The sequence below is a fragment of the Erithacus rubecula genome (assembly GCF_903797595.1).
Source record: "Erithacus rubecula genome assembly, chromosome: 2".
NCBI classification, from domain to species: Eukaryota; Metazoa; Chordata; class Aves; order Passeriformes; family Muscicapidae; genus Erithacus; species Erithacus rubecula.
The window spans coordinates 90672448-90687953 of record NC_136685.1 but is presented as its reverse complement, the minus strand read 5'-3'; the positions used below and the strand labels follow the sequence as shown (position 1 = coordinate 90687953).

Here is a 15506-nt window from a genome sequence, read left to right as displayed (position 1 = left end):
GGGAAATTTGTGACTCCTGGTTTATGGAATCAGAGAATGGCTGGGGTTGCACAGGACCTCATCCAGATCCAAGGTCTGTGCCATGAGCAGGCACATCTTCCACTAGAACCAGGATTAGAAAGTATTCATACAGACATCGAGCCTTTCTTCACATTTATAGGGGCCAGAAGAATAACATTAAAAAACTAGTAATAAAGAAGCCTACAATTGAGTAACACAAATTGATTCAAATATAGTCATGTTTACTATATAAAAAGCAAATATGGTATCATAGAAAATTCAGCATAAAATTCCTGCAAAAATTTACTCACTACATTTTAAGAACCAGCTTATAATTGAATCTTTAGATATGCTGAGATCTTCCCATGATGCTGAATTCTTTGAGCCTCTTGAATGGGCTCTGAGGATACTCAATATTTTGCAGGACTGCTTGCTAATGAACAGAGGAAACAAGCATCAGTTTTGTGAATCACACAATTTTGTACTCACTGCATACAGGATAGGAGTAAATCCATGTAAAATTAAATGGAAATAGAAAACTGACCTAGTAATCAGGTATATATGTTTTCAGAATTTAATTTATTTCAAAACTGAAGTTATTTCACCCACAGAAACGCTTCAGTGTATTTGCTGAAATACATTTATTAACTACTATTCATATGTCTTATGGTTTGTAGTTTCCAGGACAATTATGCTATTTGCCCAGTGCTGGAGTAAGTTTTTCCAAACTTTTCAAAGAGAACAATCGATGAAAACAGTGTTTCAAAGTCCTAAAGAAAAGAGAAACAAACAAAAAAAAAAAGTTAGGTTTAAATGGGTTTGCCTTTTTTTAAGGTATTTAGAGTTCTAAATATTGTCTTCTAGTTACATTTCATTATATATGATAGAATGCATATTATGCAAAATAGTGAATATTAAATATACATGTTTACATTATATTAATACTACTTGAAGAGGAGCAAAAGAATGGATTTAATTGAAAGCAAATATAAATTTCAAACTCTCAACAACTATAAGAAATTTTCTGCTTTAGAAACAACATTTTGTGGTCTTTGGCAAATCATAGTATACAAAAGTTTATTCTCACTTCTGGTAACCAGGCAGATTAAAGAAAGCACATTAGCCTTGCAACATTTTAACTTTTCTATCCTGGTTAACATTGAAATATAGGTATTAAAACAGCTCCATAAAAAATGGTAAAAAAAAAAAAAATATATATATATAAGTACTAGTGGCAACAAATTGGTTAGGAGAAGCAAGGTGATTCCTGAACATGTTTTGTTTCCCAGGTAAAGTTCTTGCTTATTACATTCAATTTTTAAATGCAAATGCTTAAAAATCCAAATTGAATAAAGGAAATACAAGTGAAGCTTAAGAGTCCGAAGAGTACAATGTCAATTCAGCCAACAAACAAGAAAGTAAAACAAACTAAGTGTTCTAAACCATATTTTGATTTGTCTACTTACTAAAAATACTCATGGTAAATGATTAGCAAGTCTATGGTATTTAAGATCAACATTTTAAAGCCTCCTTAGTAAAATTGTTTTCTTTGAACCTGAAGTACTGAGGATAGTATTACAATAGAAAATACTTGTTTTGAATTAAAATGGCTTTTACTTTTAGAAAGTAACATGGCACAGATGAATTTTCAGCTTTCTAGGATCTCATGATTCATTTTTAAGAAGTTGGTCTGAATAATTTGTACTTTTTTCTATTGCCAAGTAGCCTTGTGAAAGTGGATGAAATTGAAACGTCTTCATGGAATGTCCGAGGCCACGAGTGAATGAAAGACAAAAGTTTTATCTTTTCAACACATTTCCCAATTTCACAGAATCACAGAATAACTAGGTTGGAAGAGATATCCAAGATTATTGAGTCCAGCCCATGCCCTAACACCTCAACCAAACCATGGCACCAATTGCCACATCAGTCTTTTTTTAAATACATCCAGGGATGGTGACTCCACCACGTCCCCAAGCAAAGCATTCCAATACTTCATTATTCTTTCCATGGAAAACTTCTTCCTAATATCCAACCTGTATCTCCCTTGGCACAGCTTGAGGCTGTGTCCTCTGGTTCTGTCAGTTGCTGCCTGGAGAAAGAGGCCAACTCCCTTGACTACAGCCACCGTTCAGGGAGCTCTAGAGAGGGATAAGGTCACCCCTGAGTCTCCTTTTCTCCAGGTTAAACCACCCCACCTCTCTCAATCATTGCTCACAGGGTTTGTGTCCAGCCCCTCACCAGCCTTGTTCCCTCTTCTGGAATTGCTCAAGCGTCTCAACATCCTCCCTGAACTGAGGGGACAGAACTGGACACAGCACTCGAGGTGTGGCCTCACCAGTGCCAAGTACAAGGGTAGAATGACCTCCCTGCTCCTGCTGGCCACACTGTTCCTGATATGAGAGATCAGGTTGGTCAAACACAACCTACCCCTCTTAAACCCATGCTGGCTGGGTCTGATACCATGGCCATCCTGTAAATTCTGTGTGATGGCATTTAGTATAAACTGTTTCATAACCTCTCCAGGTACTGAGGTCAGGCTAACTGGTCTATAATTACTATGATCCTCCTTCCCACCATTTTTATAAATGGGTGTCACATTGGTCAGCTTCCAGGCATCTGGAACCTCCCCAGTGAGCCAGGACTGCTGGTGTCTTCACAAGCTCATCTGCCAGGTCCCTCATCACCCTGGGATGGATCCCATTTAGTCCCATAGAGTTATGAATATTCAAGCATCTCAGCAGTTCTCTGACTGCCATCTCTTCGATAACAAGGAGGCCATTCTGCCCCCTGACACCATCTGCCAATCCAGGACAGTTTCCATGATAGCAAATACACCATAGCTCTGGTGTTGCACCATGGCCTCCAGCTCTTATTTATTACCCATGCTCTATGCATTGGTATACCTGCACCTCAGCTGGGTTACTGATTTCACCCCTAGCTCAGCTTACCACCCTTGGGCCTGCTTCCAGATAGCCCAGCTGCATCCCCTACCCCCCTCACACCTAATTTAAAGCCCTCTCAACAAGTTGTACCAGTTCATAAGCTAAAATCCTGCCCTTAACAATGTGAGCTCTCCTTTTCCTTTTACTATTTTTCCCAGCCACCAAAGGGACTGAGAAGACTACCTGTGCCCTGCCCTATCAAACACTTGACTCAGTGCCCTAAAGTCCATTTTAATTGCCCTGACACTCCTCTTTCCAATCTCATCACTGACAGGCTGGAATATCAGCAGTGGGTAATAAACAGAGGGCTGAATCAGCCCAGGAGGTCTCTCAGTGATGTCCCATACCTGAGCCCCAGGGAGGCTGCACACCTCCCTGTGGGATGGGTCCTGTTGACATATGGGGCCCTCTGTTCCCCTCAGAAAGGAGTCACCCACCACAACTACCCTTCTTTTATTTTTAATGCTAGAGGTGGGGATCCATCTCACAGATGAAGCATAATTGGGAGGCTCAATGGTCAGACAATTTTCTTCTTAATCATCTAGCTGACTCTCTAAATCCAGGATCTTGTACCTATTCTGAAGTGGCATCTGGCTAGGGCATGAGGGTTGGGAGAAATTTTTATTATGGTCTCCCCAAACAGGGACCCACTTCCACTCCCCTTCATCCACCCCTTGTCCTCTCACTGCCTGATAGTGGGAGGTTTGGGACCTACTGGTGGGCTTCCCTCAAGGATGGCAGGGCAGAACTCCACCAATCTATTTCCCTTTCACTTTCCCTCATACTCCTTAGTCTTTCATCTCCCTCCCTAAGCTTGGCCACCAGTGAAAGGAGATCAATTACCTGCTCACAGCACAGGCAGGCTTCCCCTGCAACACCCCCTGGTACCACTCATAAGCTCAAACACTCCACACAGGGATGGGTCTGCACAGACACATCCTTTCTGGAGGGTTCTGTTTGATTACACACACTTGTACTAACTAAGTTTTCGATTGTGTGCAGACCAATACTAACAGAAACCCCCAAACCCACCAACCAACCGAAACATAGCAAACAACACTCAGCAAGCCTTGCAGGAAGAAATCTGCAACCCTGCCTACTTGTCCTGCTGCACAAACTGCTGTGCCACGCCCTTGTTTGCCACACCTTTGTTTGCCATGCCCTTGTTTGCCACGCCCTTTGAGATGTGCCACACCCATTTGCCACACCCTTGTTCACCATGCCCCTGTTTGCCACACCCTTGTTCACCACGCCCCTGTTTGCCAGCTCCAAGTTGCTGTGCTCTCCAGGGCCCTCTTTAAACCAGCCCACTGCTCACCAGGGGAGGAAGCCCCAACCCACACCTACATAATTCACAAGAGCCATTTGAAAGGTTTCATTCTCTCTTTAAAAGAGAGTAAAAACTTTTCTTTTTAATGACATGAAACAGAATTATCATTCCCTGGACAATTTGGATTTAGCTGCTTCACAGACCACAGTTCAGCTGTATCTCTCTCAAGAGAGCACCCTTGACTTCTAGTAAGCTTCATGCAAACACTGGATTTCATCTGCATAGCAGGTTGCCAAACTGAGACCATATAATTTCTTACATGTCATACTTAAATTTGTTTACTATGATTCCTCCAAAATTCTGGTGCATAAATATTAAAATAGCAAGGTAGACAAACATTCAAAAGTAACTAATTCATGTGGTGTGAAAACTAATATTATCCCATTCCCAAACTATTCACAAGATTTACTTTTTACTGTTTCTCTATGCCTTGTACTGGACAATTTCTTATTGAACAGAAACAGCCTATTTGCATATTTTCATATTAAACTTTTAGAATGGCACAATATTCTAATTTTCAGTGTCTGCTCAGCAGCACAAGCACTTTCTTAACCATAGGCAAAGTTGTCCATATAATTATTATAATAAATGTTATAGTATCTCCAACACAACTGCAAATGGTCTCCTTCTAAAGTGAAGCTAGTTATATTTAATTTGGTAAATTAACCAGACTAATTCTGTTCATGTGAATGGAAAAATCAACAAACCAGCTCTAGTTGCTGAGAAAGCAAGCAGATAATCCAGCAATAATTTAGGATTAAGCAGTAATTCAGAGCAGAACATGGTATCTGCTATTTTTAAAACAGAAAGTATCTTACTAATTGTCATGCAGGACAGTTACATACAGCTTAACAAATCGTGAACAGTTTAACAAGTGGTGAACTTTGGGTGAGGCAGGGAAACCAGTGAAACCTGTGCACCCCCTTATCAGGATAAAATCAGGAATGGGAAGGCTGAGCACTGCAGAGATCTTCATTTGCTGGAGCAGACGGCTTTTGCTATTAGGATTCCTGGCCAAACAAAAACAATTGGCTGCCAAAATTAGCTCCTTGGGACGATTTAGGAGCCTTTGAAGTGAACAGTGGTTTTGAGCTGGAACTAAGCCCAGGTCCAGCTTCAAACTCAAATCAAAATGACAAAGAGGAAATTTTTTTGTGCCACACGCCCCCTCAGTGTAAGATTACTTTGGTTTGGCAGCTGTACTGTTTATCTTGTTATTTAAAACTATTCCACTAGATACTCACAACTGAGCATTTAAACAACTGGCTCTGATTATGACGGCAGCAGTTATGTTTGACCACATTTAGGAAACATTAGAGTCTGATGTTATCCATCAGAGTGTGATGGAGTAATAAAAGCATGCTGAATTTGGAGTTACATTAATTGAAAAAGCTTACAATATATACTAGGTAAAAATTGCATAGTATGCACGTAAAATATAAATATCTTTTTGGGAAACAGATCTTGTTTCTATTTTTTCTGTATTTGAAGATAAAGATTTTAATGAGATTTCAACAGAGAGATGAAGTAAGGCCTGAAAACACCACCTGGCCTCTTTCTCAGCATAAAGAGAAAGGAATTAGAAGCCAGGTTCTCACATCCATCTAATGTGATGGTGAAATGACCACTCAAAACATGCAGGGAAGCACAGTGATGCACTGCTCACTAATTCTGATAGGAATCATCTTGAATTTAGGCTCTTTGCTACATAGCAGAGAACTTATGAAGTTATGTATATAATCCTTTCGAAGAACATAGATTGTGAGTGGAGAAAACCAGGCTTCTTTGAAATTATTTTCACCATCAGCTCCTCTCTGTTGGTAGTTGGAATGAATAGACTTACAAATATGAATGCACACATATTGGTGAGCCTGACCCTATAGTTTTGCACTCTTGGGACCACAGGAGCATGGAGTTGAGCTTTATGGAATTTTTCCACAATGCATTCTTAAATCACGCTGTATAACTCTCAGCATCAGAGATCTGTAATTCTCAGCACTGAGACCTACTTTGAAATTCCCAAACAAAGTTAATATAACATTTCCTTTTTAAACTTGTCCAGCTTTGACTCCTTTCACTCTAGTAAATTGTGACTCAAGTTCAACTGACAGAGCTTAACAAGACCTATGGACCCTTTCGATATATTTGACTACTTGAGCTCGTGAGCTCATCAGTTCGAAACAATGGAGTCAAAAAGGTGGCATAAAGCCACCAAAGATTTGTCTCAATCAGCACTCTGATGTCATTGATTAGACTTGCCAAATGGTTACATAGTCTATATTTGGAATGTTATTAAAGCAAATTCCAAAGACATTTTTCATCTGACTATGCAGACTTCGATAAATACAGATCACGTACAAATGCTGGCAAATGAACAAGACCTTGTAGACCTTCATATTGGTTTGGAGGCCTTTGAAAATTACTTCTGTGATATTCTAGAAACAAATTTGTACTAACAGTGTTCTTTCCAAGTGATTTTGAGAGTACTGTACAATATCCCATCATATAAAAATGCAGTTCAAAAATGAGATTGGAATTACAATTGAATATCTTCTTGGAAATTTAATGAAGTAGAAAGTCAGCTGCTTCAGACCAAAGCAAGAACAAACAGCAGTTGCATATCTACTCTCAGATTTTAAGGCCAGAGAGCACTATTATTACCATTTTTTCTCACTCCTGCATACACACTTCTGGATAATTTCATATATCAAATCTCTCTAGTTCATAATTATTAAAAAGCTGTTAAGGATGTGATAAACTTGGAACAATACACATGCAATAAACTCACATTATATGTTTTACAGGATAAAATAGTCTTTTCTTTCTCTGTAATGACAAAACTTTGGTTTGCTGAATAAGAGGAGATTTGGTTACCTGAATTGAGAATAAAGTGTAAAGTTGTATGAATATAGATTTCCTTCATGCGTTAGTAGAAGCAACATGTGCAGAAGTTTCAAATACAAATTGTATAATGAAAAGTTTTCTCTGAAAGCCTTTCATCAATAGCAGATATGCAGAACAGTGAGTCCTCTTCTGAGTCAATCAAAATATACTAAAGACAGTGTATAACTGCGTTATGTCAACCAAGGCACCATGTGCTGTGTAAAAGGCAAACCAATACATGAAAAGTTTGCATGTCAGAAAGACTCTCTTGTAGTGCTGGAATTGAATCTGTTGCTCCTATAGAGACATTAGGCCTCTTCTGTTCTTCTCTTTTTAGAGCACCTATTCTGAATGTAAATTCTGTAAGGAATTATGGCAGAAGGAATAACTGAAAAATGAGCACAGCTGCTGGAATCATAATTCTATCTTCAGGCTACTGAGTAGTAAAACCAGGAGACAATACTTTGAAACCAATATCCACAGGTACACAACAAGACTTTAGAGGATGCAGTGGGAAATTCTGCACAACTGTCCCTGCAGCAGGTACATTCTTAGTGTAGGGAGCAACCTTGCTTTCCCACAAAGCTGAGAGACATCCCATGTACACAGCTCCTTTGGAAACCAGACAGTGCTGCCAAGTGTCCCTGCACAGCTCTCATCCACAACCCCACCTGTTTAACACTAAGTGGTCATATTTATGTGTTTCCTATGATCCTAATGCTTGTAATAGTAAAATTAAAGTTTTAAATTGAGCTGTCATAGTAAGCCTCCTGACCTGTTAGTAGCCACAGAGGTCTCTAACAAGGAAGCAAACCAGAAACACCAAGCTGTTAGACAAGTAAAATGTTGATCCAGCTAACTTTTATTCTCAGCAAATTTATCAATACTGGTTAACAATACTTCCAACTAGTACAGGGCCTTCTGACATGACAAAATGAGTGTAACAACCTATTCTGTCAATACAACACAAATGTCATTTCAAGTGCTCAAAACCCACTAAGCTACCCTAAAAAAGATTGATTTATCTGCTCCAGTGTTTCTTTGGGGCAAACTTCTCTCACAACTGAAACCAATTAGTGGGCCTGGCACTTGTAGTGCAAAATGTAGGTCAGCATCAAGTAATAAAAAAGTATTGACTTTTCTCTGTCTGTAAGCAGCATGAAAGGGGTGCCATGGCCTTGTCGTATATGAAAAGAGCTCCATTAATTTCACTTATTTCAACCAGGGCTGTCAAATACTAATGCTTCTATTGCACTTTTCACACAAAGTACATTGACACCAATCCTGGCCCCAGTGTAACAAGTTTACAATATTTCAGTCAGAGAAAGGGGTACTATAATTTTTAATTCCCTGTTGTACGTTTAGTCTCTTTAAGCAATGCTGCTCATAAGACTTACTAAGAGATATGAGCTGGGACATTAATAACAGCTTCACACTTCTTCCCATGGGCAACAGAACCTATTTCTTGGGCACAGTTTCAACAGCTAATTAGCCATAAAGTTCAGGACACAGTTGTTTGGCATAACTCTGTTTTTCTGGCTGGTGGGCACAGACTGCCAATTTTACTTTCTGTGGAGAAAAAAAAAAAAAAACAAAACCAAGGAAGAGGTCTTCTATGGCTTAAGGCTATAAAATTGAAAAGCTAATGTGTTAACCAATTGGGTCAACCAGCCTCTTCAAATAAGAGATAATAAAAAAAGCCTGGATCATGCCTTAGGGACTGGATCTCATTGTGTCAGCACAGAGGTATTGACTCCCAGGGAAAAGTGTGCCTAATCACAGTTCCCTGACCCACAGCTGACAAGTGACCACTGCTGTGACAAAGGGAGAGAATTGCACCTTTCCCTATTCAGCTTACCAACATGATGCAGAGGAGGAGAAGGAACCAACACCTACCTCCTCCTTCAACTACTACTGTTACCAATTTGAAAACCTCTACATTTTGCTCCTTCTGGTAGGAGCAATAACGTTTTCATGGAAGCACAGGATATTTTCTGAGCTTCTCCATATTGTGGATAGACACAGCAGAGGTCAAACTGACTCAAAATGTTATGATCCTGTTTCCCTCTATTCTCTGCAATTTGCCTTCTAAACTGACTTTTCTTTTTTTCAAGTGAAGTTTATGGTTCTTGTTGACAAGCTTGAGTGTGATGTCTAGCTCATTCCCTAATTGCCTCCTGCAAATGCAAACATCACCACCAACAATAAAACTCTTTGATTTAAAAAGACTGGGTGACTATGGTAGAAGGCAATTTTCTACTTGCTTTAATGACTTTGTAAGTCTTACCCTTTGAATCAACTTGCTATTAGATCTTAAAATATAATGATATTGTATAGCCATCATAAAAGGCAACTTTATAACCTTCTGTGTTATGCTTCCACCAGGCAAGTTTTTTCTATTTGTTAGTTTTAGTCTTTTATTGACATTATGATAATGTGTTGTAAAAAAGAATCAGGAAATTATGTTCACAGTAGGAAATTTAACAACACTATTTTAATATCCTGTCTCCCAAACAGAAAGGGAAAACATTAATTGCTACTTAATTTATGTAACTAACATTTCATTATTTTTAAACTTAATTTTTCATGGATATTTATAACTATGACTCTTACATGTTTTATCTTTTATGAATTAAAAATGAGGAGGCCAATTTCAAACAGTGCATGCTGGAAATTATGAAAGACTTCTAATGATGGTTTATGAGTTTGAAAAACCACTGACTTGATAATCACAAAGATTTAGATACTTTATATGTGGTGTGTCAAGTACAAGCAGCACAGCCATGTGTGCTCCCTTGGGAAAGCCTAACATGGAATTTATAACTCCATTCTTCCCTTTCTGGACTATTTGGAGAGGGAAGTGTTGTGCTACTCATCTGTGCTCACTGAAGTTTCCTTTCATAGCTCAGCAGCAAAATTGTGCTATTTTGTGCTTTGGAGGTAGTTGACAACAGCTGAGAAAAACCAAGCTCTAAAGCTCCTTGTCCTCATCTGTGCAAGGTAGGAGAGGATGTGTTCTAGGCTTGAGAAGAGCCTATTTTAGCTCCTGCACAGTTAGAAGAAGTTTGGACAAAGGAACAAAAGTGTATCCCCTTTCATAGTTACACAAATTAAGCTAAGATATGACAGAAAATAATGGTGCTCTTCAGAATGCAACAGTTTGAGCCACTGTACAAGGAAAGTACAACTATTCCTAAATTAATAAAATATTCTGTGATAGCCATGTTCATTAGGGATTACAAATATGTCAACTCTTACTGTCCTTTCTCACAAGCAAAGGCAAATCATCTCTGGGCTTTGATGGAAATTTAGTGCAAGGAAGGATAAGGTGAAAAAAAGGGAAGGATTTGGTTCAGTAAGTTACTTTTTCCTGTAAGTATTGCCTCTGCAAAATTGACCTGGTATCTGAAACTAGGCTGTCCTTTCTGTCACGTGTAATATAACCAGCAATGAAGATTTGTGGTCCAAATTTGCATTTGCTACATTTACTTAGTACCCTGCAGTCATTGTGGTTGCCCAAGGGGAAGGAAGGGTGGAATTCCCAGCTGTACCCTCCACATTCATTTATTCCATTTATTAATGATCTGCAAGCCAAGGCACTGTCTGGTCCTTCCTCTCAAACGTGGACTAGCTTTGCAGTGCTTTAGAAAGAAATACATTCTCCCTTATAAATAACTGTTCAGTTAATTAATTTCTTTATGTGTATGAAGCTAATCTATGGAAGAAGTCACCTTGATGTAGACACTTTTCAGGTACTTTTAGACCTGTTCGAGTCAGTATCAATATTGCAAGTATAGTTTGCTGCACAAAGTTACAGTGCATGCTGTACTGTACTTTAGGCAATGTTATAAAACAACATCACCCAAATTATGTTCTGAATGCCTGTATATGAACCAAAATTGCCAAAGATAATACTCTATTTTTTCAACTCTGTAGCCTTTTTTTAACAAGTAAATTAAATTAAGAAACCAATGTGAATTTCTCTGCAAGCTATTTCATACTTGGATACCCTTGAACTTTACTGAATCTGGGCTAAAAAACAAATGTGCAGTTGAAATAGTTCAGTAAGTATTTAGAATCCCAAGAGATGTTTATTTGCTATTGTCATGCAAATATCTAGCTCTTACAGTGTATTTTAAGAAAATATTTTTGAAGAGGGGAGTAGAAGTTCATCTTAATCTATTTAAGATATATAAATAATATTGTCAAGAATGAAAACACTCTAATGAGAAATATATAACCCTTTAAAGAAGCTATTAAATCTGAGGTGGAGTCTAACACTACATTCCTGTGTATAAAAACCACAGACTTAAAAAGCATCTGATGAAAAAAAGTAAATACATATTTTTATGACAGTATTTGTATTTTCAAACCAGCTTCTTGTCTTGTCCATCACACACACTCTGCTAGCAACAGGACTTGCATTAGAAACTAGTGCACTTAGGGGTAAACATCTTGCTTAGGCCATTTGTAAGCTGCCCTTTTCATTGTCTAGTCTGTTCAACTACCACATTCTCTTTCCAGCTGAAAATAAGCCAGCACCAAGTGCTTGCTGCCAAGGCAACTTCAGAACCACTTTTAACCTGCTAGACTAAAGCCAGAAAATGTTTAACCTGCCAAGATTAAGTTGCAATTCTCTCTAACTTGCCAAAATCATGCCACTGGGGGTTCAGAAGGAAAAATTCTGAGCTGAAATCCTCAAGTGAAAATGTTTTTATCTTATTTGGCTTCTGATATGCAGCAAAAACAGTACTCTAGTTACATTCATCTGGTTTCACATGGTTCTGGATGACACTAACCTGATAGTTTTCTGTGATGAAATTACTAGATATGCAGATCAAAGGAGAACAGTGGATTATGCTGTCTGTCTGAGCTTTAACAAGGCTTTCAACACAATCTCCCAGAGAATCCTTTTAACCAAGCTGGTAAATTGTAGTCTAGATGTGCAGACTAATAGACGTAATGGCTGTCTGGAGCCCCAGGTTCAAAGGGTAGCAATGAATGGCTTCTCCTCAACTGGAACTTGGGCACCAACATGTTTCCTCAGGTGCTGTCTTGGGGCATATCTTAATATCTTCCTCAGTAACCTGGAGGTGGAGGAATGCACTCTCCTCAGGTTCCAGGATGACACCAAAGTAATGGATACCATGGAGCCACTCGAGGGCTGTTCCTCAGAGTGATGCAGACAGGCTAGAGGAATGGCCTGACAGAACCTGACAAAACACAGGATGGACAAATGCACCTGGCACTGGCTCACCCCAGGGTAAAGCAGCTGGAGGGTGACAGGCTGGGCAGCTCTGCAGAGGAGGAACTAGTGGTCCTTGTGGGTTACTGGCTAAACATGAGTCAGCAATGTGTTCTAGCACTGATGAAAGCTAAAGAGAAAACCAGCTTTCCTCTTCCACAAATACAAGCTACCTTCAGAAGAGACAGAAATTATCAAACAGGAATATTTTTTCATTTTGCAGGCAGCTTACTTTGCAGATTGGCTAACACTAAAGAAACTACTCATCTCCCATCCAATGTTTACATCTGCTCTCATTAATCAATAAAATGGGAACAAAAGCTTTTAGGCTAATACCTATTCCTATTTTTTGTCTGTCCTTACTCATATATGATAACATATCTTCTTTATGTGTCATGCTTTCAGTGCCATTTATTTTTCTGTGTAAATCCACCAGTTCTTTGATACAGTTCAGGAATAGCATCAGCTACAGTGATTACTCACTCAGGTACAGCAGATTTGTTTTGGCATTGGCATGAAGTTAGTTCTGACAAACTTCTTGATTAGAAGTTTTGGGGAGAAGAACAGCTGGTATTTATAGCCAAACATTGTTACATATTCAACTGTTCAGAAAAATTATATGGACTACACTTATTAGCACCAATTTTAAAAACAGATTGCTGGGCAATTCAAAAACTAAAACCATGATGCATTGGTTCTGATATGGATACATGTTATAGTGAATGTAACAACTTGTGCAGCAATATTCTATGGCCGTGCATAAGCAAAAGTTTATTTCATTTTTTCAGCTGCATAACTTCTTAACTAAATTCAACACTCTGCTGGCCACGTTGAGGAAAGAATTTAGCCTGAGACTTTAACATCTATGCCTTTAATGTCTATACAGAACTTTCAATGTATAGCTGAGTATGATTATATCTTATAAATAAAGAGGAAGTGGGAAATTTTACAATGTTTTATATGCTAATTTATTCATTGACAGTGTAGTAGAAATATAAGTTATACTGTAAAGTTTCCCATACTTCTCTGAGGACTTCAGATTTGAACTGAAGTGTACAAATTCTTTAAATAGCAACACATTTTGGTCTACCTTTTGCCAAAGGCTTAGGCATCTGCAAAAACTACAAATCATGCCAAACTCTTTGAGTGATATATGGAGGACCACAATCCACTAGGAAATAAGCTAAGACTAAGTCATTCATTTCATTTAGGTCTTTCAGTGGGATTTGAACCATCCAGCCCACAAACCATGTCTCATGAGATTGCAGTGTACATCCAGCCCACAGTAATAATGATTCATATACATATATGTGTATATGCTTTATTGCTACCTTTAGCTGGATTAAAAGCAATATATCAAATTTTATATTTCTGCTTCTTTTATTAGCTTTCTAGCACTTGATCAGCTGATAGAGGCAATAATGAAATGTTTTTTTATAAACTGGAGTTTGTAAGTCCTGTCTTGAGAATGTAATATTTCAAAAAATAGCCTAAGCTTTGGGGAAAAAACCAATTACAGAAACAGCATTAAAAATGCCAAGCACTGGGCAGAAGCAATTCTGGATCAGTTTAAAAAAGTGATTGATGAAACTCTAATCTGAGCTGAAGGAACAGTTTCACGACAAGCTGTGACCATTCCACACACTTCATTAGCTGCCATAATTAGCCTGGTGTTTCAATTTGTTAGAACTGGTGGGGACAATTTTACTCAGAATGCAAACATCAAAAAACAGGGTGCCTCAGACTTCAGAAGAGGCTGATGAGAAGCTTTTCTAGTCTCTGTTAACTAAAAGATTAATTACAGCTGATGGGAGGCTGTACTCTGATTGTCACTCTGTCTATGTGCATTACTTTTAGCATTAGAAGAAAGACATGGTTGACACTACACTGCTCAATCAAGCAGCTTTGCATTAGTGCACAAAGTGTGTTAATATGCAATGTTTTTATTGTTTCTCTTTTTCCTTTCCCCCCCTTTAAGTTTGAGACTCTCATACCTAACAAGTTGTTCTTTAGAAGAGCAGGGTGTTTAGCTGGTAATGACAAGCACTTATCATATACACTGCCATTCCCTCACATGACTGCAGGTGAGAAATCCTGACATGTCTCAAAGCTGCAAGCTGGGAATATTATTAGTTCCTATTATCGCAGTCCAAATTCCAAATTTGGACTATAGCAAATAGCAATTCCAAATTTCTTCTCAAACAGTCTCACCATGAGAAACAAAACCAATACACCTGTGAAACTGGCAATGTGTGCTTCAGTCTTTTTACCCTACACGTCTATCTCAGGTAGTTACCTCTATACATTAACTCATCAAAGTTTGTAAAGTCATTTATATGGAAGTGAGGTTTGAAGTGCAAAGGTTAGTTCTGAATAGTTCCATAATGTTTATTCTAGAACATTAACATGTGGAAATCACCTACTCATGAAAACACTCCTCATGTGGATATGCCTTTCACTTTCCCTAAGAGTATTATGCTAAGATCAACAAAAACTGTAACAGAAGAAATAATATCGTTTATTATGGTGGAACATCCTTTTAACCTGAGTTCGTAAAGGGCGTGTTGAGACCAGCTCTTCATTGCATTAAATGAATAAACACTGAAGTGTTCCAAATATTCCAAAATGAATATCATACTGTGATTTAAAATGGGGTAAATGAGCCCAGAATTCATTGATAATATAAATTTTGAAGAAAGAAGCATTAGAAATTTACACCAAACCATTAAGACAGCAAGCAGACTGTACTACTTCCCATGTCTCACTCATTCCAACATAACTCTATAAAGCCTTTACTGTGTTTTTTCCTATTCAAGGAATGTAGGTTATTCTAAAATCCATTTTTCTGTGCTGAAGTCCTACTGCTCTGAGAATAATGTACTTTTGCTTTCTGGAGAGAGCATCAAAACAAACAAAAAACCCACAAACTCACAGCCTGTCTTTCAACTTGGGCTCATACCTGGCATAATGTCTTAGAACACCTACAGGTGTTATTAGCATTTAAATTATAGAACTATACAATCATAATGACTCAGTGTAGCAAAATCTCTAATTCAGACATCATTTCAAGGTGCAACAGTCTGTAGTCCTAAGTGAACCTGTT

General features: G+C 38.3%; 1 protein-coding gene across 1 annotated transcript in view; it reads right to left on the bottom strand.

Moving 5' to 3' along the window:
• Window positions 1-621: 621 nt before the first annotated feature.
• SPATA17 (spermatogenesis associated 17) overlaps window positions 622-15506 on the bottom strand; it is an 86365-nt gene continuing 71480 nt past the window's right edge. The window contains exon 10 of the mRNA XM_079331936.1: window positions 622-770. Within this exon, the coding sequence (XP_079188062.1) occupies window positions 690-770 (81 nt within the window). The 3' untranslated portion in view covers window positions 622-689. The remainder of the gene's footprint in view (window positions 771-15506) is intronic.